General features: G+C 34.7%; 1 protein-coding gene across 1 annotated transcript in view; it reads left to right on the forward strand.

Annotated features, from left to right (window-relative positions):
- The window catches only part of spidey (hydroxysteroid 17-beta dehydrogenase 12 spidey), a 33048-nt gene extending 11046 nt beyond the window's left edge, over nucleotides 1-22002 (forward strand). Inside the window, exons 2-7 of the mRNA XM_073078271.1 lie at nucleotides 5076-5122; nucleotides 10740-10815; nucleotides 11849-12014; nucleotides 16790-16958; nucleotides 17765-18078; nucleotides 21846-22002. Of these exons, the coding sequence (XP_072934372.1) occupies nucleotides 5076-5122; nucleotides 10740-10815; nucleotides 11849-12014; nucleotides 16790-16958; nucleotides 17765-18078; nucleotides 21846-21867 (794 nt within the window). The 3' untranslated portion in view covers nucleotides 21868-22002. The remainder of the gene's footprint in view (nucleotides 1-5075; nucleotides 5123-10739; nucleotides 10816-11848; nucleotides 12015-16789; nucleotides 16959-17764; nucleotides 18079-21845) is intronic.
- Nucleotides 22003-23342: the final 1340 nt, after the last annotated feature.

Consider the following 23342-nt stretch of genomic DNA (forward strand, 5'->3'; position numbering starts at 1 on the left):
ATTTCCACCTCTGAATTAATTAAGTTTCAGTGTATGAATTAGGTTTAGTTATTCAATTTCAAAATTAATTTTAGCTTTGCTCTAGCTTTAGCTTGTTGAAAGTTAAATTATATCTTCCTTCAAAATTTTAGGACGTAGTGTAGCGTTGCCATTCCATTTTGTAATACTTTTTTATTAATTTATCCTTAAGTTTTCTTTCCGGACTTTCGCAAAGGTACAAATTTAGCGAATAAGCTACTTTATATATAAATCGGTTAACCTCTAAACTGTATTTAATTACGCTGTTCACCTCGTTGTCGCCAATTCTTTTGAATATTTACAATTTGTGCAAGGTAAGGGCCTGATTTCTAGAAATAAATGTATATATTTTTTAAGTACAGAATGTATTATGAACTGGCTTTATTTTTCGTCGTCATCGTCCATTACTGGCTCACTGTTGGACTTGGGTATCCTATTAAGAGGTCTTCCACGCTGATCAAGTACGATTTAATAGACTTCACACATTGTTTCTTTATTATCTGTTAAGTATAATGTTATATCGCTTATTAATTTTATGTGTGGATTTAAGCCATATCATAGTGTTGTCAAGTCCTACTGTTTTCTACTTTAAAATAAAAAACGTGTAAAGGAAGACATGAGGAACCAGGTCCTCGGGGTAAGCAACCTGTCACTGACCTCGGTAAGGACTGCAATCCTATTAGCGCTTGAGTCAGAAGACTATGGTTGCTAGTGGCGACTCCGCTTATCGTCAGGTTATTGTCCACCTCATAAATGGTGTTCATTTATTTGTTCATTATGTGATTTGTTTACTACTCATCTCGTGTACTAGCTCATCTTGATCAATGATCAACATATCTACTTACTTGCATACGATACTTATCTTATGAATTCACACGGCTTAGATACGTTAATACGATAGACATAATTCATCTAATAATTAAAAAAAAATGTACCTAACCATTAAACTTTTTGCTATTACATGTCTAGTAGGATCAGGATGTAGTTAAAATGTTAAGTCAGTAATCTATTGAATGATAAAATGCTTACAAAAAATATAACGTCATATATTGTAAGAGGTGTTGTTAAGCTCACTTTTGTTATCCATACAATTATATATCTACTTATTTAACTTTGAAGTTTGTAGAAATTTTCCACTGTGGTATTACTGCTACATTTATTTCCGTCCTATAAAATTAACTGCTATGTTCTTTAAAAGTGTGGTAAAGACATTTATTGATCGTTTTAACTTACAATCGTTATTAATTAAATCGATCTGTCCCAGTATGGCGTACCAAAGATCAAAATTTGACAATTTCTAATAGGCATAAATTGTCAAATTTCAATTTACCTAGTAACCTATCTAATTAAATTTCGATCCAACTAGTAACTAGTTAATCATTGCTGACAGCAATCCATCTCAAAAAGACCACAAATACTAATCAAATCTTACTTAAATTCTGTTATTATCTCCATGGTGGGTAGAGATCACTCAAAATCGGCTGAACTACATGTTAGTTTGCTATTTTCATTACACGTATCAAAATAATAAACATTTCGTTAGCACATACGATTCGCAAATCGGAAGTCATCGGTTTTATGATTTCTATATTGTGTCGTTCTCGTGTCGTATCGCACTTCGCAGCCGTACAACCTTAGCTTTCACCTCCAGTTGCAAGTTCAAGGAGATCTCGCACATAACGAGTCGTCACAAGGTTCTATATAACTTAACGCTGCTAAGTGAAAAGTGATGCGTTGGTCTTTTTCTTTTTTGAGTGCTGTTGGCAAGTGCATTGATTTAGATAGAAAAGTAAAAAAATAACCTTTCTAGATGACTTTGTTTACGAAAAATCATACCTTGTGTTAATTTTTAGGGTTCCGTTCCCAAAGGGCAAAAACGGAATCCCGTATTGTCATGTCTCTATCTTCTGAATACTAATAGATATATTCCAAATTTTTATAATGCATTTACTAGTATACTTGATAGACTTTTTTACAATAATGTGTTACACAGATTTAAATAAATAATCAACACAGCGGATAACATTTCGTACAATACGTCGTATAAAAGTCTACTTTTGTAGTAAAAAGTCAGTGGCGTTCCCAGCAGGATTCTAGTATAGATATTAATAACTCTATGAAGTATACATAGTTACTGCATTATATAACAATGAAAAAGCAGCTACTGCAGCCATCTCTAACGTTGAAGTTCTTCAAGAAATACGATAGTGCCCACTGCAGAAGCAGTAAATCTGACAGATTTGCTACTATGACGCTTCTTGAATGCCGTTGTAATTTTAGCATAACTATTCTATTCGGAGACTAGTTCGAATTGTGGAGTCAAATTTAGGAAGGTTTACTAATGAAGATTGTAGATTTCACCCTGATACGACTAAGGGAATTGTCGATTCTATCACATGAAAAAACCAATTACAAAATGGACTTTTGTAGGTGGTGACTTTTGAACCCTCTGTGGTTCTTTTACAGAGGCACCATCGCCACATCTACTTTTGCCTAATAATTGCAGGGTTAAGTGGTCCTGTGTTCCGCACAGAAGTGTGTAGTAAGGGAGACATACTTATCCGAGGCGTTCCAACTTATTTCTCAGGGGTAGTAGCGCACCTGCGGCCGACTTCAGGTAGGAATCTAATCTTATCCGGGATTGATTACAGATTTCCATGGACGGCAATAGCCACTTACCACTAAATGCTCCGTTTGCTACTTCAATATTATAATAAACAGTTCAAGGAATGCCTAGGCATTGGCCACCGAAATGTTTTTAAGTGCGCGGACAATGCACTGGCCTATTATAATCTTATTAACACAAATGTGTTAAATCCTTAACTTTGCACGATTTATTATTGAGCTTGGTTATTTTTCCAAGTACATTTTTGTTTTTGTTTTCGACAGTGACAAGACAAAATCCCTCAAGAGGAGACTGCGTAGTTGAACACAATTTCCATGATAAAAACTATTAATTTCTTTCTGCTCTGATGGACATAATATATGCATAAGATAACCGTTTGTTTGTAATAGGTAATATTACCGTGAATTTACTCAAAACCAATATCTATTTTACTGGTGTCCAGTATCGTTTAATATAACAATATTATATGGGATTAGGGTTGTCAGCTTCGAGGTAAAATTATGTTTAAATAAATGTTCACCTTTAAGAAATTCTGAAAATTTATTGAAATCGAATTTATGCATATTTCTTAAGTAAAATATCCTATAGTCTGATTCATAATTAGGTGTCCAAAATGTAAACAAAGGTGTTGTCCTATCAAGAAAATATGTTTCAAATGGTAGTTTCTTATTTTTGAAAATATTAAATTAATACAACAATAATAAATTAATAATCTGAATAAATTAAGATCAATTCAAATTTTCTAATATTTATATTACCTCAATTTCGTTCCATACAGTAATAATAATAAAAAACAAGGTTTATGGTAGAAAATTAAAATGTGATAATGGTAACACAATCGGAACCCAAGACATTTCTTGTGCAGCCATTTTTAAGTTTCGTAGCTGATGTTATTCATTTTCGTGATTGTAATCAAACTCGAATGTATTATCGTTTTCATAGCGCGTTTGTTTAATTGTGAATAATTGTAAAGTTTTCGTTTTTTGTTGAGTTTGTTAAAGTTTTGGTTACTTGTTAATTTTGACAGTGACATTTGTTTGTTTACATTTTGGACACCTAATTATGAATCAGACTATAGTTATGTATTTTTGAATGTTTATTACTAATTCTCATGATATGAGTCACATGATATTAATTATTTCATATCAGGTGACTCATAATCATGAGCCCTAAGGCCTTACAACGCCTGATAGGACAATCAATTTGGTCAGTAATAACAAGAAGCACACTATGGTAGTACTCTACATACGTTACATTGTTTTCATAACATTGAAGTAACAAACGAGCATTTAGTCCACCTGATGGTAAGTGACGTCGGCTGAGACGATGTGTGACTATAGCACATTTTTTCTACAACAATCGATCACTGATGCAAAAGTACTCCACCCTAGCAATGGGTTTTGCTGGGTTACCTTTCCGGTTGTACTTCGTTTTTTTCTTTAAAATATAATTTCCAGTTAAAACATGTATCTAACTAAAGATTGACAACCCTACACGTGCACCAGTCGGTTCCTCAGTTCCTCGATCGCTCTCCAAGATAGTTAGCAATTCAGCGTCTTAAACGTTGCTCCGAGACTCGGTTACGTTCGCAGTTCTCGAGTCGTTACCGTCGGTACTATCAATTGCAAATTATGCAGATTGTGTTCGGTGCGACGAACGTTTGTTGACTTAGCTATAATCTAACTGGTGCTACACTTGTAGCCGAAATTTTCTGTTTTTAAGTTTAAATTTTATTGTGTTTTGCTGCTAGAGGTAATGGGACTTGAGTTCTACGAGGGATTCAATAGACTCTCACTGTAATTGAAATTCATCATCATCATCATCATCAACCCATTACTGTCCCACTGCTGGGCACGGGTCTCCTCTCAGAATGAGAAGGATTATGCCATAATTCACCGCGCTAGCCAAGTACGTATTGGTAGACTTCACATACCGTTGAGATTTTTTTTTATAAATCTCGGGTATGCATGTTTCATCACGATGTTTTCCTTCACTGTTTAGCAAGTGATAATTAATTTCCAATACGTACGTTTTACTTTGAAAAAATCAGAGGTGCGTGCCTGGGATATAACCTCGGATCACTCGATCGAGAAGTCGAGTTTCTTAACCACTAGGCTATCATTGTCTTTCATTGTAATTTAAATTACAAAACACTATTTAATACACATTTTAATGTTCAGGTTTTTACGCACGTTTTATAATCTCTATGTTCTATACTAACTACGTATACTATCTGTATACTTACGGTACGCTAATTGCAAGTAAATTAAAATCCACATCCTGAAGTTACTTTTCCTTACACACAAATAAAGCCGTCAAAATCATCTTAATAACATTTTTGTTTTTACTTTAATTAACCTTTATCACAAAAAGCTTGGCTACAGATTGACTGACCTTATAAAGCAAGTAATGATGTGTTTTTTTGTTACAGTGGTCACTGGTTGTACTGATGGCATTGGAAAACAGTACGCGAGAGAGGTATGTAAACATTTTTATTTATATTAGCTTACTTACGTGGCTTAATTCTATTTATAAGGACAAACGTTAGGATAAAAATAAGTTTCAATTTAGTAAATAATTGTAGAATATATTTTTATAATTCATTTTATAAAGCAAATAAATGTCAGAACCGTTCGTTCAATCATTCATTCGTGATATCCAATCACTAAAATTAGTTACAATTATGACATATAGGGTTGTCAAGTGACTTTTAATTAACATGCATTTATTAGCTTGGTGTATATCTATGTATGTGTGTGTATGTAACATGTATGTAACGTGTATGTAACGTACGTATGTATGTAACGGAATCTTTGAGCCCGATTTTTACCAACTTTTAACGGTCCGATTAATTTAAAATTTTAAAGACTTACCAAGGACCGATGTCAATACACGATTTTAATAATTTTGTCCCATTCTCCTTATCAGGATCGTCTGGAATCAGGATTTACGATTTTCCTTTTGCGATTTTAGCGTGGTTTTTAGTTTTTAAACTATAATTATTTTAATATCTCTATTCAGTGAAAATATTGTTTTAAGATTTTAAAGTGGTTAAGTTTTTAATGTCCTTTTGTGATTACTTTAAGTAGAAGTAACGGTAGGTACCCATTCTTTTATGTGAAGATTAATAAAGAACCTCATTAAAATTCATACTCATAATATCCAAGTGCATTTTAACGTAGCAGTATAAACCACTTTACATACACTTAAGTACTATAATAATGTTAAAGTTATGTAATACTTTGTAACCGAATTAATTTTTACTGCAAAAAAACCCTATTACTTTTTTACGTGTTTCCATTACTAGGTATAGCTACTTTTTCCCTGTAGTTATCTAAAGGTTTCCACCTCGTAAACAAAAAAAGGTATACCTAGGTAGGTACTTGTTATTTTGCAATTATTTAACAGTCAAAACTTATCCGATTTAATGGGAAGTATAATTTTGCGGGCTCAATGGTATTTCCGCGAACTTTTAGAAATCGTTGCTTATTCCACGGATGCGTAGTGCTGTAGTATCTATGTAGATCCTCTATTGCCATTATATGCAGAGGTGGCTCCAGGCGCAAGAGCTCGGAGCGGGTAAATCTAGCGCGCAGATCCCGGGTATCATGGGAGGTATTCAACGGAAATGTTGTATTTATACTTACAGACAGTACGTATCAGACACGGTCCGTTGCAAGATATAATCATATTATTTTAAACTTTTATATGAACGTATTTATATTATGTAACACGGCTGCAGAGACGGCTCATGTTTAAAAAAAAAAGTAAATGGCAAAATTTGATTTTGGTTAACACGGCACGGTCTACTTCTGTACATATACATGGGATTTAAAGGTTTATCGCTTCCTTATTCTTAAACAACAAAAATAACAAAATAATCCAATTACAGTGTAAATGAATATTAGGTAGAATATAATATACTTATTACCCCACTTACTTTTGTAGCACTGTTGGGCTAAGGTACTGTCAGAGTTAAAAGGTTGTAGCTATAGTTCAAATGCGACTTGGAATTTTTACATACCTTTGGGAATTTATGTTTACCAAACTACCTGATAGTTTGGTAACCCAGGCACTGAGCTTTTGCCTATACCGTTACTCTATGTCGAAATTGCATAACATGATGGCTAGACAAATAGACGAAACTGTATATTAATACGTCCATTTGATTTTAAATTCACTTTAAAATGAAAATTAAATTAACTATATTTATTTATATAGTCGTCTTAATATGATAGAAAAATAAACTTATTAACTATTCAACGTTTTATTCATTCTACAAAAATAACTTCAAAAGCAGTTATAATTCATGAATTAATAATTAATTATTAAATATATTTATACGTATTTTTATACATATGAAATAGATACGTAATGGAAAAATAAACTTATTCATTATTCAACGTTTTATTCATTCTGCAAAAATAACTTCAAAAGCAGTTATAATTCATGAATTAATAATTAATTATTAAATATATTTATACGTATTTTTATACATATGAAATAGATACGTAATGGAAAAATAAACTTATTCATTATTCAACGTTTTATTCATTCTGCAAAAATAACTTCAAAAGCAGTTATAATTCATGAATTAATAATTAATTATTAAAAATATTTATACGTATACTATACATATGAAATACATACGTAATGGAAAAATAAACTTATTAATTATTCAACGTGCTTTATAAAACGATCTTTGAACTACAATAGTTAACCACAAATAAATATTGTAAGCAATTCATTATTAAAATTTTAAGCAACTAATATTATTTAGACTTTATTATATATTATTATATTTTTTCTAATATTTTACTCATATAGTACGCTACAAGATTACAAACACATCATCACATCAACAATCCATTACTGTCCCACTGCTGGGCACGGGTCTCCTCTCAGAATGAGAAGGATTAGGCCACAGTCCACCGCGCTGGCCAAGTGCGTATTGGTAGACTTCACATATCTTTGATATTTTTTTTATATATCTCTCAGGTATGCAGGTTTCCTCACGATGTCTTCCTTCACCGTTTAGCAAATGATAATTAATTTTAACAACTCAATTTGTATTAAGGCTAAAAGATCAAATCCTGAAATCGTCAAGAAACTATAAAGTCTCACACACATATCGACGGTCTCTACGTATAAAGCGACATGTCGAAAACGCAGGTTTACAGGAGAGCGTAATTAATGATCAAACTACTCTAGAAATAATTCTCTGTACAATTCTAAGAATATTTTTTTATAATGTTGTTATAGCTTTGGAAAGTTTGTACTAGTATTTTAAAATATTGTTTTTTTTTTAATATTTACCAGAAAAACTGACAGATGACTGTTTCTACGTATAAACGCCAATAAAAGTATGCCAGACAAGTCTGAGATACAACTTTATACGTAGGAAACATGAAAACGGTATTGATATCTTACTCAGATTTTACATTGATGTCTTACTTTTGTAGGTTAGAAAAACAATAACATTTTTTTGTGTTCTTACTTATTATTTAAAGCGGAAAATATGCTTTTTAGGCGTGATGTTAAGTTAGACATGACCGCGTTCATGCCGAGACATAAGACATCGTACAAAACGAAAAGTATAGATATCCGCATTTACAACACCTATTTCCTGTAATTGTTATACTTGTTCTCTTATACGAATGCTAAATCTAGTAAAATACATAATATTTAAAGAAAAATCTTACATAGGCATAAGCATATGGACAATCTAAAGCCGAATATGCAATAAAAAAAATTGCAATTTTGACATATCGCTTTATACGTAGGGACCGTCGATATGTTAGTTTTTTCGATGTACTCGTATTTTAACTCAATAATATCGCTAAGGCGACAAATCGTTTATTTAGATTGCAATTAAATTTTTCACGACTTCGCACTTGTCACACCACTATATAATATGTCAACACTTCATAAAAAGTAAATAATGTTGTGTTTTCTTATTGAAGGTGTACGCAATGTACGCAAATAAATAAAGATGATGTATGTGTGTCAGTGTACGTTTAAAGGGAAATCGCGATTTAAAATAAATTTTAATTCCTAGGATTATAATAAGGCTTTAACTTGTAATAAGGAATAACATGAACATAAGAGATTATTTAACATCGTGTGCTTACTACTTAAAATTTTGTTTTTACATTTGATATTACTAAACATCATAATAATATGCTTATATTTTAACTATTGTCGTATGAAAGGTAGTGGAACCAGAACTACTGATTGCGGCATGAGCTACATATTTATTATCAATTGGACTGCAGGCTTATTGTGTCTAGTATCTATGAAAAGGTGGTATGCAAGTGGCGTTTAAACCTTGGCGACAGGAAAGAGGTCTTTGTTTCCATTCTGGATCCGATGTGAGCTATGTTGATTGTCGATTGACTGATAATACTTACAGGTACGAATGTACGTGTGTAATTTTGTGTAAAACTTGCGAACACAATGATAAAACGTTAACAATATAAACCGGCACATAAACACACGCGCCATAATTCCATATTGAAAGTTGTGTATCGCAAATGTTTGCGTTAACCGAAATGCAAAATTTCGTATCTCGTTAGCTAATATTGAATCCAAATTTTTGAGCCGCTCTGGTTTTGCTAATGTAAACGTAATTTTGCAAATTTAAATTAAGGGTCTGTACCCACTATAATCCAACTGGGGTCCATACACACTCCAGGTTAGTAAAATAAATAGGAAAAAGTGATAATAGCATTAAGTCCGCCTTTTGCACCACACTGTTTTTAACATGGTCAATAAAGAGTAAATAAATAAATAAATATTTTGTAGTTTAAGTCAAATTTAAGTCGCAAAGTAGTATCGCCATTATTATACTGACTTTCTCATCAGTCTACAAGATCTTATGGAAAGACGAAAAAGATGATGCTGTGGTGCATGTTGGCCAAGTGCGTGTTGTTGGAACACCCGCCCGGAAGTGCGGGTACACGTTAGCCACTCGCGGTCACCCATCCATTTTTTGACTGCGCCAGACTTAGTAGTAGTAGTACTCGTAGTAATCCACACTAAATCAGAGCTAATCTTATATATAAAATTCTCGTGTCACAATGTTAGTTACCATACTCCTCCGAAACGGCTTTACCGATTTTCACCAAATTTTATACGCATATTCAGTAGGTCTGAGAATCGGCTACTATCTATTTCATACTCCTAAGTGATAAGAGTTGTTCACCCTTAACATTTTTTTATTTATATGGCAACACAATGTTTGCCGGGTCAGCTAGTTTATTTATAATATCTAGTTATTTTCGGATTTTACTAGTTATGATTTAAGAATACTAGCTCTAAATCTTTAAATCAAAACCAACAATTTATAGAACAATACCATGAAACCTAAACGTGAATCTATACTCGTTCATACAAATAAATATCAATATTTAACTAGAACCGACCGCCCGAGCATTTCCACGATTCATCTCGGCGTTTGCAAACGTTACAATCTCGAGTGCAAAGTACGTTGAGAAAATAAACAGATACTGTTTGATCGATTTTGTGTGTATTCATCTTAATAATGTATGCTCGAAGGTAGAACCCGTTGTGGTTTGACTTGCGAGGAACAAACGCTAACTTATTTCGGCCTAGTAACGGCAGTGTTAAGCGCTGCTGCGATCTGGTTTGAAGCGTGTGGTAAAGACACACACTTCGAGGCTTTCCAACTTAGTCTTCAAGGGTAGCAACTTTGTGGCTACTGTAGCAACTACATTAAGAATCTTGTGTAATCAAAAAACGTGCACAAAGAGCTGTATTTCAAAGCCGGCGATGCATTGGCGGCTCCACTGGTGTTGCAAATGTCCATAGGCGACGTTGACTGCTTTCCATTAAGTAGCACGTCTGCTTTATCGTTTGGCTCAAATATATAAAAAATCTGGGGTTGATTACAGATGTCCATGAGCGTTAGTTGCCACTTACCATCCAGCTGACAGCATGCTCGTTCGCTACTGTAATATTATAAAAAAAATCCACGTCAGCACAATGTCCCACTGCTGGACACAGAAGAAGGAGAAGGTTTAGGCCATAGTCCACTGCGCTGGCTAAGCTATTTCTAATTATTTTTTTGTTTCAGTTGGCTGCCCGAGGCTGTGATATTGTTCTAGTCAGTCGAAGCTTAGATAAGTTGAAAACCACTGCAACAGAAATTGGTAAGTCTGATTTTAAATTAAAATAACACGATATATAGGTATTCTCTGTCTCATATGTACATGGCAAGATATATCCGTCGTATTGGCGAATTTTGAAAATCGCTGTTGAATGTATGCGTCTTTAAGGTCATCACAAATTATAAAGTTATCGACTGAAAAAAGCTATCAAAAAAGGTAGTTTTTTTTTAAACAATATCACCTTTGATTAACCACCATACCCTATTACGATTTACAATAAAAGGCGTCTTAAAAACGCATTTGTATACTAACAACAATAATCAAATGCTGAAAGCAATCCTAAGGCGACCTACTTGGCACGAGACGCCAGCGAAGTTAGTTTCCGAACAGTTAACTCGGGTAAAAATAACCTGAGAATTCTGAGAGTAAATAAAAATGCATTTGGAGGCAATGCGGAGTTGCTGGCTTTCTTTTTAAACTAGAGTTGACTCGGAAAGAAATGAGTAAGAAAGCAATAGCTTGAACTGTAGTTGATCAATTTTTATGTCAAGGCAAGCGATCCTTGTTTTAAATACTCTCGATGTATCGTAATACACACAAATGAATTTATTTATTATGTTATAAATTAAGAATTTAAAATTAATAATTTGAATATGGTACCTTTGTGGTGGACAGGAGCAACCACCGCCACACTTGTTTCTGCCTAATAATAAATGTGTTAAGAGCCTATATTTTCTATTTTAAAGGGAGTGACATACTTACCCAAGGCGTTCCAAGTTAGTCCTCAGAGGGAGCAATGCATTTGTGGCCGAACTCAAGGACTCTACTGTTATCTACAGTTGATTACAGATGTTAGTAGGCGGCAGTAACCACTTACCATTAAGTGGACTGCTCGTTAACTATTTCTATATTAGAAAAAATAATGTTACCTTCATACATGAAATAAAAATGTAATAAGTAACACATACACTATTATTCCCACTTTTATAAATCTCCAGGGAAGCAGTTCACCTACAACTATCAATTTAAACTCCGAATAAAATATTCAGAATCTAACACACTTGTATCTTTTCAGAGCAAGAGTTCAAAGTGAACACGAAGATAGTGCAGGCGGACTTCTGTGATGAGAACATCTACGATGGCATCGCTAAGTCGATAGAAGACCTGGAGATTGGAACGCTGGTCAACAATGTGGGCATCTCGTACACTTACCCGGAGTACTTTTTGGATGTACCTGATTGGTAAGTTTTGTTCTGATTCTTTACTGTTGACCTCATCCAAAATATCAGCGTCGTTTGTGACCATCCCATTATTGTCCACATGCTGGGCACATGTGTCCTTTCTAAGATTTTTTTTTATAATATAGGAGTAGCAAACGAGCATGCAGTCCACCTGATGGTAAGTGGCTACTGCCGCCCATGGATATCTGTTATCAACCCCAGATAGGATTAGATATTTCCACCTGAGGTCGGCCACAGATGCGCCGCTACCCCTGAGGACTAAGCTGGAACGCCTCGGAAAAGTCTGTCTCCCTTACCACACCCTTCAAACCGGAACACAGCAGCGCCTAACACTGTTGTTATTAGTAGAAATAGATGTGGCGGTGGTGCCGCCGGAGTCGAACCACAAAGGGTTCTACCACCTTCAAAGTGAGAGGGATAAAGTCATAGTCCACTGCTCTGACCAAGTGCGTATAGGTAGACTTCAGATCACGCATCCTTGAGAATTCTTCTCCTTTTTAGAACTCATTTTTACAGATTTCCTCACGATGTTCTACTTTACCGTTTAAACAATTAATAATTAATTTCAAATAACGAAGAAAATTTGAAAAGGCAGAGGTGCATGTGTTTTGAACTTCAGACGCCCTGAATGAAAGGTTGAATTTCTAACCACATGGCTAGCACTACTTTAACGGCGTTGTTCAGCGAACTATGCTCGGTATTTCGCTACGAGATGATGTTTCTCAACGATGAAATACGTAGACGAACTAAGCTTATTGACGTAGCTCTCAAAATAAGTAAGTGGTAAAGGAACGGCCAGACCGCTGGAAGATAACCAATGGGGAATATGGGTCCTCAAGTGGCAGCCATGTTTGGACACAATCATGATTGAAACTCTGCGTCTTAATCGTGGGGTCAAGGGTCAAACCTAGGGTTTAAACACGCACCTTTGTTTTTTTTTTAATTATGTGTGTATTACAAATTAGTTATCTAAAACGATAAAAGAAAACGTCGTGAAGAAACCTGCACACCTAAGAGAATTTAAAGAAAAAGTTCTCAAAGGTGTGTGACGTCTACTAACTAACACTTGGCCATCGCTGTAGACTAAATCCATCTCACTCTGAAAGGACACCCGTGCCAAGCAGTGGGATAGTAATGGGTTAACGACAGTCTTGATATAAACATTCACACAATAAAGATGTATTGACAATGAAATCTTTTACGTTTATTTATACATAAGTAGTAGATAGGTACATATGAAACGTACGTGGAAAAGTAAACTTACATACTATTAATTATTCAACATGCTTCACACAAAGACCTTTGTACCACGGTAAATGTGTTTTATATTCAAAACAAATACTTTCAATTATTAACTGTTTTATTTTTATATGTTTTCTGTTTGCTGTAATCTATGTAAATGGGTACCAATTGTCTGTCTGTAATTGTAAAATAACTGTTGGTCTTTGTTTTTTTCATAACATTTAGGTAGCAAACGAGTAAGCACTCTACTTCATGATAAGTGGCTACTGCTGCCCATAGAAATCTGTAATCAACCCCACATAAACTAGAAATCCTACCTTTAAGGTCGGCTACGGATACGTTACTACCCCTGAGAACCAAATTGAAACGTCTCTGATTAGTATGTTTCTCTTAGCAAATCGTTCAAACCGGAATACACTGGTATTGATGTGATGCTTCCGGAGTCGAACCACCTTCAAGACTTGAGCTATGTTTATAACATGCTTATCGTAGAATACAACGAAGTTACACGAGTCTTTCCAAATTAATCCTCATAGTTCTTAGGGGTAACACATACATAAACATTAAGTAGAGATCCCATCCTATTACAGATGGATTGATTACAGATATAGGCGGCAGTGAACGCTTACCTTCAGGTGTGCTCGACACCAAAATTTAACAAGAAATCATAAATTAAAAATAATATGGCACATATGATCCAATTTTCTCCATTTTCAAAGAATAAACAAACGAAAATCACCAAATCACACTTTTCAAAGGCACCAGGTGTGATATTGGCACCGTATGAAATAAGTGCCACGAAATTGAAATATCATTCCAACTACCGCCGTCTTAGCTACTAGAACTAGGATTATTTGTGAAGACTCCGTTCAGCGTCTGTGAAATTCTCTGCGGGTAAAATGATGTAACCGAGAAAGGGATATTTTACTTTTTACTATTTACTAACTGCGTTTATCTAATCCGATCGACTTATCTAATCCGAAATTTGTCAAGAGGAAGAAATTGTCAAGTGTCGATCTTTGATTAGCAAAACATTAGATATATTGATGAACAACGGTCGAAGGTAATATTAATTTTAACAACCGTTATAAATATAACAACTGTTGAAATTTTGAATGAAGATAAATAAATAATAATAAATTAAGTCACAATAACACAGTATCGCAAACCTCATGGCAACGCCTTCTTAACAACATAAAACCTTAATTATAGACAGTAATAAATTTAGATTTTAGTATAATGCTTGTACACCATGGCAATGCCCCCTTTTTTTTGTTGACGAGGGGGAAACCTTCAAAAGGTACCCGACGCCATGAGAGTGACGCTGAGTTATGTGAGATTCTTACCGCACTAAGGCCGTCCTAAGCGTTTGGTGGAGAACTCCGTGTTCTCCAATGGAACACAACCGGAGTCCTCCTAACGCGATACCCTTCTATCGGCTCTGCCCTGGGGGGTGCAATTTACGCTCCTCTCACATCCCCTGGTGATTACAGCGATATGCGACCACACAAAACCGCTGTCCTTCCCGGGGCTGCTTGCTGGACGGTTTGAGCTCCCACTCATGCCGCCCGCAACCCCGGGAGCCCGATTTAGTCGCCTCTTACGACAGGCAGGGGATACCGTAGCCCTATTCTGGTCCCGGTACTACAGAAGCAATGCCCCCCTGGGGTTCTGGATTCGATTTGATTGAAACATTAACATACAATTCAATATATTAAAATAATACTCTTATTAGTTGTCAAATAATAAGTACCTTGTACCTACGAATACAATTTCAAATCTGTTGCACTTCAAATTGAAATTATATGAATTTTACCTACACATCATCACATCGAATAATAACACGAAGGTGGTAGAACCCTTTGTAGTTCGACAACACCTATTTCTGCTTAATAACAGCGGTGTTAGGCGCTGCTGTGTTTCGTCTTGAAGGGTGTGGTAAGGGAGACATACTTTTCCGAGGCGTACCAGCTTATTCTTCAGGAGTAGCGGCGCATCTGTGGCTGACCTCAGGTAGGAATATCTAATCCTATCAAGGGTTGGTTATAGATGTCCATGGGCGGTAGTAGCCACTTCTACTCCTATATTATAAAAAAAAACACAAATAGCTACAAGCGAAGTAGGCAATACTTTCTGCAAAGTTGTAGGTTATTGCTTTTCGGTACACAGCCAATATTTTCCCGATGCCGATATTGTGATGTTATGAATATTTTCACGTTTCGCGTTCGCGGAGTGCGCGTAACTATTCACAAGTTGCTCCTATATATTCGAATATATATAAATCTCAAATCCTCAGAGATATTGTATGTATAAAGGTACTTGTAATGAAGAAACAATTAGATATAGCACAAAATAATTTGGGGTGCTAGGTCTGGTATAAAATGCCGTAGAATTTTATTTTTGTCTGATAATAGAAGAAAAATTTTGCAGATATAACCATTAGTAAGTCGATTTCAGATCCACCAGCGACATATCTATTTCCACCAAATAGCAGCAGCGTTAAGTGCTGCTGTGTTCCGGTTTGAAGGGTGTGTGGTAAGGGAGGCACTTCCGACGCGTTCCATCTTACTCCTCAGGGGTAACAACGTCTGTGGCCGAGCTCATGTAGGAATCTAATTGTATCTGGAGTTGATTACATATGTTTACTAATCATTAGTCATTAATGACAATTCAATCCTTATCCACCACGACCCAACACTCAATTCACACAATCCAGTCATCTGTCAATGGTCAGAACGCGTGTCCATGTTTAACATTAGTGTTAATTATCACAGCCTAATGATCTAATTCAGTGGAGGATGGTCGTATTAATATCTATGTCGCACCTGTTTAATGATTCAAGTCGTGCCGTACGATTGTGTGCTCAAATGTATTGTTTTCAATTGAAATGAGATTAGTATAATAATTTGCTTTGCTTGTACTTTGTACTCTTATTACTCTTTATACAAATTATCCTCCAGTTTATTCGAAATTGGAAAGTACGTAAACTACGAAATTACATAAATAAGTTAACTATTTCCTACCAAGAAAGAACAAAAATATTAGCGAAATAAACCATAGAAAATGTATATTATATTTAAAACTTATTAACTAATATGTGGGCATTAAACGCGTCAGTTATTTTGATACGCAGATTTATTTTTTACAGATTATTGGGTATAAGCACACGTATCCACAGTAGCCAAGATTCATAATACTTCCTTGTCACTAATTTTCTACGTCGATTTTATTTGCTGTATCCTTTTTTCACGGTCCATTTTTGGCGCTCAAAGAAGGATAGTGGCCAACTTTTGACGGATGTTTCCAAACAGTATAAGGATTCCTCTTGGTTTTTCATCTACTATTCAATGACAACAATGAAGATTAACAGCTTCATATGCCTTTCCGTTTATCGGAAGGCAGCTTCTAACCAGAGATATTAATAGACACCTATCCAACTGTCGATCGCATCGAACGTTACTAAACTTTGTAGATCGATTAAGATCTTCACAAGCTGCGAATCTCTATTAACAAACTATTATTATTGTTAACAGGGAAACGACCATGACGAACCTGATCCGGGCGAACATAGTATCAGTGACGCGGATGTCGGCGCTGGTGATGCCCGGCATGGTGAAGCGGGGTAAGGGCGTCGTGATCAACATCGGTTCAGGATCTTCCATCATACCGAGCCCGTTGCTCACCGTCTATGCTGCTACGAAGGTTAGTACCTACCGCTTTTTATAATATAAGAGTAGCAGACGAGCATGCAATCCATCTGATGGTAAGTGACTACGGCCGCCCATTGACATCTGCAATCAAGATAGGATTAGCTTTCTACTTGAGGTCGCCCACAAATGTACAAATGTGCCGCTACCCCTGACAGTAAAATCATTTATTCCTGGAACACTATGACGACGACCCGCATGGCGGAGCGGTTACCATACAGGTCTGACGCGCAGAGGGTCCTGGGTTCGATCCCCGGCTAGACAGACATCTAAATGATGAATTTAGACTTCTGTTTCTGGGTCTGGGTATTTGTGTATTTGTCTATGTGTGTGTCCATGGCACCTACGATACAGGGAATTCTGTTGTGGGCTGTGAGTGTATAAAGCCGTTTTATTTAATACTTTTAAACGTAAATCTCATAAGACGTGTCTGTGTATGTATGTATGTGTATTTTGTGTATGTAAATGTAATCGTATTGGTAATTTTGAGAGAACTATATTGATTATTTTATTTTAAAATAACTTCCGCGTTAAATCCAATTAAAAAAAAAATAAACCGGTTGAAATTATAAATAGGAAAATTCTATTTGAGGGAAACATTTGAAGAAAAGAAAATAATGTTTTTTTTTAATCAAATAAATCATGGGGATCATAAATTGTTTGACTTTGTTTGTGAACATCTGGGAGCGTTTGTAGCGCGGTTTTTGAGTCTCCAAATAACCCCAAACATTTGCTGAGGTTTGGCATTTGCGGCAAGTGGCAAGCATGCGGACGCGGCTCAATGTATCTTTTTTGTTACAGGCATATGTGGAAAAATTCACGGAGTGCCTTGAAATGGAATACAGCAAGAAGGGCATCATAATACAATGCGTGCTCCCCGGTTTCGTGTGCTCCAACATGTCTGGGCTCCGTCGATCCACGTTCCTAGCACCCTCTGCGTCTAACTTCGTGAAATCCGCCATCAGTTTGGTCGGTACCACTGCGAAGACGGCCGGCTATCTCCCACACGCGGTCCTCTTCGTTGTCGTCAACACCATCCAGGCCACCTCCAGCAAGTTTGGAAGCTGGCTCGTCATCAGGACCATGGAGACCAACCGAAGGAAGTTCCTGAAAAAGTACAAGAAACAGTAATTTGGGATACGGGTAACATTTGCGTGAAGTGTAGCTCAGCTCACGGTTCATAAAGTAGAATAGAGCTCATAATCAATTATTTGAACAGTGTTCAGCTCAAGAATGAAGCGTTAAAGTTTGAATTGATAAACAGCGTTGATATTCCCAGCTCTCAATAAGTCCTTTGAGTCGTTATGTGGGCTAACATATCAGCTCATTAGATTAATTAATTCTTTAAAAAACTATCAATATGATCAGACTAGTTAAGTTTGAATAGAGCTGTAGCTCAATGACGCGTTAACGTGAGCTGAATAGTTGAACCAGTTCAGAGCTGAGTTACATAATCTTAGTGATTTGGTTTTTTGTATCCTATCGCTTGAAAGGATGGTCAAAACAATGCAAAATATATTTAATTCGTTTTCATTTATTTTGAAATACACTTTTAACTTATTTATTTCACTTTTAAATGTATATTCTTTTTTGTGATGCCAGTGGATTAAAATCCGTTGTGTTTTTATCCATTTGTTGTAAAATGAAATTTAAAAAGGACTTCATTGTTTTCGACTACATTTTTACTATTTTCTCAATCAATTTGCAATACTTTGAACATCTTTTCACTCCCCTGCTATATACTTATGGTATTGTTTTTGTGGTTTATGATAATTAAAGAGATCCGCTATTGCACTTTGGATAAGTAATATTCACATACACTTTAGAATTGCAATGACGTAAGTGTGTATATAGGTATAATCTCAATGTGACTACGGAGTTTATTATCTTGCAAAATTAAGGTAATAACTAATAATAACACGATAATTTCAAAAACAGTCAGCGTACGTGCAAAATGTGGAATAAACTTCCTCCTGAGGTATTCCCTCAGGACTATGACATGGGGCTCTTCAAGAGGGGTGTAAAAAGAGCTCTCCTTCAAAGCCGGCGATGCATTGGCGACTCCTCTAGTGTCGCAAATGTCCATAGGCGACGGTAATTGCTTTCCATCAGGTAGCCCGTTTGCCTTATCGTTAGGTTACATATAAAAAAAATGTTAACTTGATGATTATAAAGTCGTTCTTCATCAGAGCGTCCGAGGTTGTAATTCCACGCATGCAAGATTTTCAAAGTTATGTGCTTAATAGATAAAATCTTGATGAAAACGTTCTTAATGGTGTATGAAGTCTACCAATCCACGCTAGGCCAGCGCGGTGGAATATGAACTAAACTCTTCTAATTCTGAGCACAGAAATGTGCCCAGCGGTGGGATAGTTGAACTCATTATGAGAGTCAATGCTTCTACTGTCGAGAATTGCACTTTTCAAAGTATTTTTTCACATAAATTGATGAAAACCGTTAAGTTAACATGTTGCACTTATGTAATTGCCCCTAAAGGTGTGATGCTATTTTGTCTGTCGGGTAATAGAACTTGGGCCTCATTGAATGGACCTTTGGTGGATTTCCTTTAATACGTATGAACACAATAACAATACCAAATAATATAATTATTTTAAAATTAAGGTTTGTGGAAGCACTTTAACTAAATTAGATTATGTAATAATGTTATTTAGCATGCCATTTTAATATTAATACCAAAGATATTAGTATACTACTAGTATTGCAATGTAAGTAGCAGAATTTTTTTAACTACTAACCTGTCCTATAACACATAAAAGGGTTATGAAAATTTTGGAATAATTTGAAAATAAATTCATCATCAAAATTAATTATTTGTTTATAATTAACTGATTTATTGATTTGAATATGTTTAACATTCCTATGACTTTTCTGGCCTTAGAAATATATGAGGGCGATATTAAACTACAAATGTCATTCAATTTTATTTTCATTTCATCATCAAATTTAAATTATTTTTTAAGTACATATATTTTTTAATATTGTATATTGTGACGTCACATTATAATACTTAACTATTGCCTTTCAATCTATTACACAATTTGTGTACCCTTAAGATATAAGTGTGTGATTTAATTTATAGACAATCCCTATAGATTGTCATAAGGGTCTCTCCAAACATATTCGCGTGTAATCGGTTTGATCCGTTCAGAAATTTGTTTTATCTATACAAAATAAAAAATATAATTACGGGAGGAATAGATAATCTATTTCCACTGGGAAGTCTGTTAAACAGTATGCTACGTTCAAAACGTCCTATATACTAAGTTGATATGAATTATATGTTTTTATGCAGGACGGCATGATAACAGCAGTATTGAGCGCTGCTGTGTTCCGTTTTGAAGGGTGTGGTAAGGGAGACATACTTTTCCGAGGCGTTCCAGCTTAGTCCTCACGGGTAGCGGCGGATCTGTGGCCGACCTCAGATAGGAATATCCAATCTTATCTGGGGTTGATTACATATGTCAATGGGCCGCGGTAGCCACTTACCATCAGGTGGACTGCATGCTCGTCTGCTACTCCTATATTATAAATAGTACATTACAATACGAGGACGAAAATTTTTTTTCTGACAAGTGTGAGTTTGCAGGCCGAGCCGCAGGCGAGGACTGCAATCACACGAGTCAGAAAAACATTTTTCGTCCGCGTGTTGTATAAAATTTTATATTACGGGGTCGGAAATGGGGGTTTTGCGCACGCGAAGCGTGCGTAAAACGTCAATTTACGCACGCCGTGATATAAAAAAAAATAAGTAATAACGAAAGATTTTGTGATCGATTTAAATCTTTTCGTGTCGATAAATTAGAAGAGACTCTAAATAAAACGTAATATCTAGAGGGGTATTTATAACTTAGCGATTAAAATGGTTTTAATAGTTTGGTCGGCTTTCTAAGAAACTAATTATAGAAATAAGTGTGCTTGTATTTACCATTTCTGCTTGTCATTTGATCTATGGTTCGTAGTGGTTTAAGTTGGGAGGAAATAAACGATTTACGTAATTCGCTTGTAAGAAATTGCCATTATTTAATTTGTTTTATGTATTAAGTTATTTTGAACTGGGATTAGTAAGATTTATGTTTCAAGGTGTAAATAAATGGTTTGAAACTAATGTTTGTTTAATTTTTTGAATTAATGTGGTTAATCTTCTTATATATAAAATTCTCGTGTCACAATGTTGGTTACCGTACTCCTACGGAACAGCTTTTCCGATTTTCATCAAATTTTATATGCATATTCAGTAGGTCTGAGAATCGGCTACAATCTATTTGTCATACCATAAGTGATAAGGGTTGTTCACCATTAACATTTTTTTATTTATATGGCAACACAACGTTTGCCGGGTCAGCTAGTCCTATATAAGTTATGTGTCGACCGTGATGGTGCGGTCATCACCTGACTGAACTGATGGTTGCGGGTTCGACCCTCGGTCAGGCAGATGTCTATGATGGATTTAGATTTCTGTTCTGATTTTACGTGTTTATGTGTTGGTTTATTATATATTTCAATGTCATAACAGTATTTTATTATATTTGAATGACACATAAGACAAAAGTGGAAGATTTATTATTGTATTTTTTAAATGTTACCGATATCACTGCTAATAACTGTACATAGATGTGTTGGTAAGAAAATAATGGTGAGTGTTTTTGTAAATAAATTGGACATGCACATATTGTTATATACTACGTGACTTTATTGTATATAATGCAAAACTGTAGCGTCTGTAATTTCGCAATACTATCTTTATTTGCACGTAATGCGACAAGTATTATAACATTATTTCCTTTATAACTATATCAGAAAACTGGGTCTTAAAAACCAATAAGTTACTTACAAAAAAGTAATTTAATAATATTTTTTTCAGGAAAAACAAAATTGAGGCGTGACATCCTGAAGTAGCTACTACATTGTTAGTTACCAACAGAGCAGTAGTTAGTTATTACTAAATAGTATTTACGGTAAATACTTAAGGAGTTTCAAAAATATTACACGTTGTGAACCTAATTCTGTCCCACTTCTGGGCACGGGTCCGCTATCAGAGTGAGAGAGTGTATCTATCTGATATTTTTTTAATGAAATACAAACTTATTTATTTCGTACAGTTGTCTTAACAACCTTACGAAAATCAGATTTAGTTTTATAAAATGTTTGAGAGGCACTATTTTAGGCAAACCTACTACGAGGCATTACTTCTGTTAACTATATTTATTTTTTAAATAAAAATAATTGTTATCTTATTTTAAGTTAAGGTACATTATAATATTTTTGTATGTTTTCGTTTTGTAAAATAAAATTTTGTTTACATTTTTTTTATTTGTTTTCTATCACAAGTTTTATTTTTATTTTTAAGTATAACTAAATCATAATACACAATAGGGAATATGAATGTAATTTAGATTTTCTTGATATTTTTTTCTTGGCTACTGCTTTATGATCCTCAAATTACATCTAAACAAATAGGTATTTTTTATTCATTAAAACTATAATCTAAAATCGTAAATTATGCGAGCGAAATTCAAATTTGCAAAACGCATTGCCATTGGTCGAATCGAAACATGACGTCACGGAGCGTGTTACGATGTTTATCGGCGACGATATTCATACTGTTTGACAGAAAAATTGTTTATTAAAAATTGTTTTTTAAAAATTGTTATTTATATTCCTGCAGTGTTTGTATTACCTAGTGCGATTTTTCTATATATTATGATTAGGAATAATCAAGAACCATGATTGAAAGTAGTTTTGTCAAAGCACAATCGGACTATTTACCAAAAATATGCAAAAATTGATAAACAGGTTATTACTTTTTATGCATAGGTCAATTCAGAAATAATTATAACTCATCATAACTTAAATGTTGTTAACATTCACCTATCTTTATAATATTATAATAAATTATAGTGCATTTTGTGTGTTTCAAATAGTATTTGATATAGAAGTCGATAAGTACCTAACGAAGTATATAATCAATGCAATATTTTAAAATGATTTACCTAAAATTATTGTTTCTTCCAGTAAATGCAAATGTTAATGTGATTTTGGAGATACTTTATCTGTTTGCTATTATCTTACACCACATTTTCGTATTTTCGCATCTTTTGAAACAGAAAAAAATACTATGCAAAATGTTTATAGTAGTGTTTTTACACAATAACTTCAGGAAAAATCTATAAAGTGGTTATTTAGCCTTTTCCATGATGTAAATAGGGATGAAACCTGAAAACCTTAAATAATAACTTTATGTGCATATAGTTATCAACACAAAACATGCTCAGTAACGTCATTCAAAGAGCGCGAAAAATGGCGGCGTTCAAAACATGTCAAATTTTATCGATACCTTAAATAATTATAAAAGATATAT

The sequence above is a fragment of the Epargyreus clarus genome, unplaced genomic scaffold (genome assembly GCF_041222505.1).
Source record: "Epargyreus clarus isolate Ecla_fem2 unplaced genomic scaffold, WU_Ecla_fem_2.2 ptg000012l, whole genome shotgun sequence".
Lineage (NCBI taxonomy): Eukaryota > Metazoa > Arthropoda > Insecta > Lepidoptera > Hesperiidae > Epargyreus > Epargyreus clarus.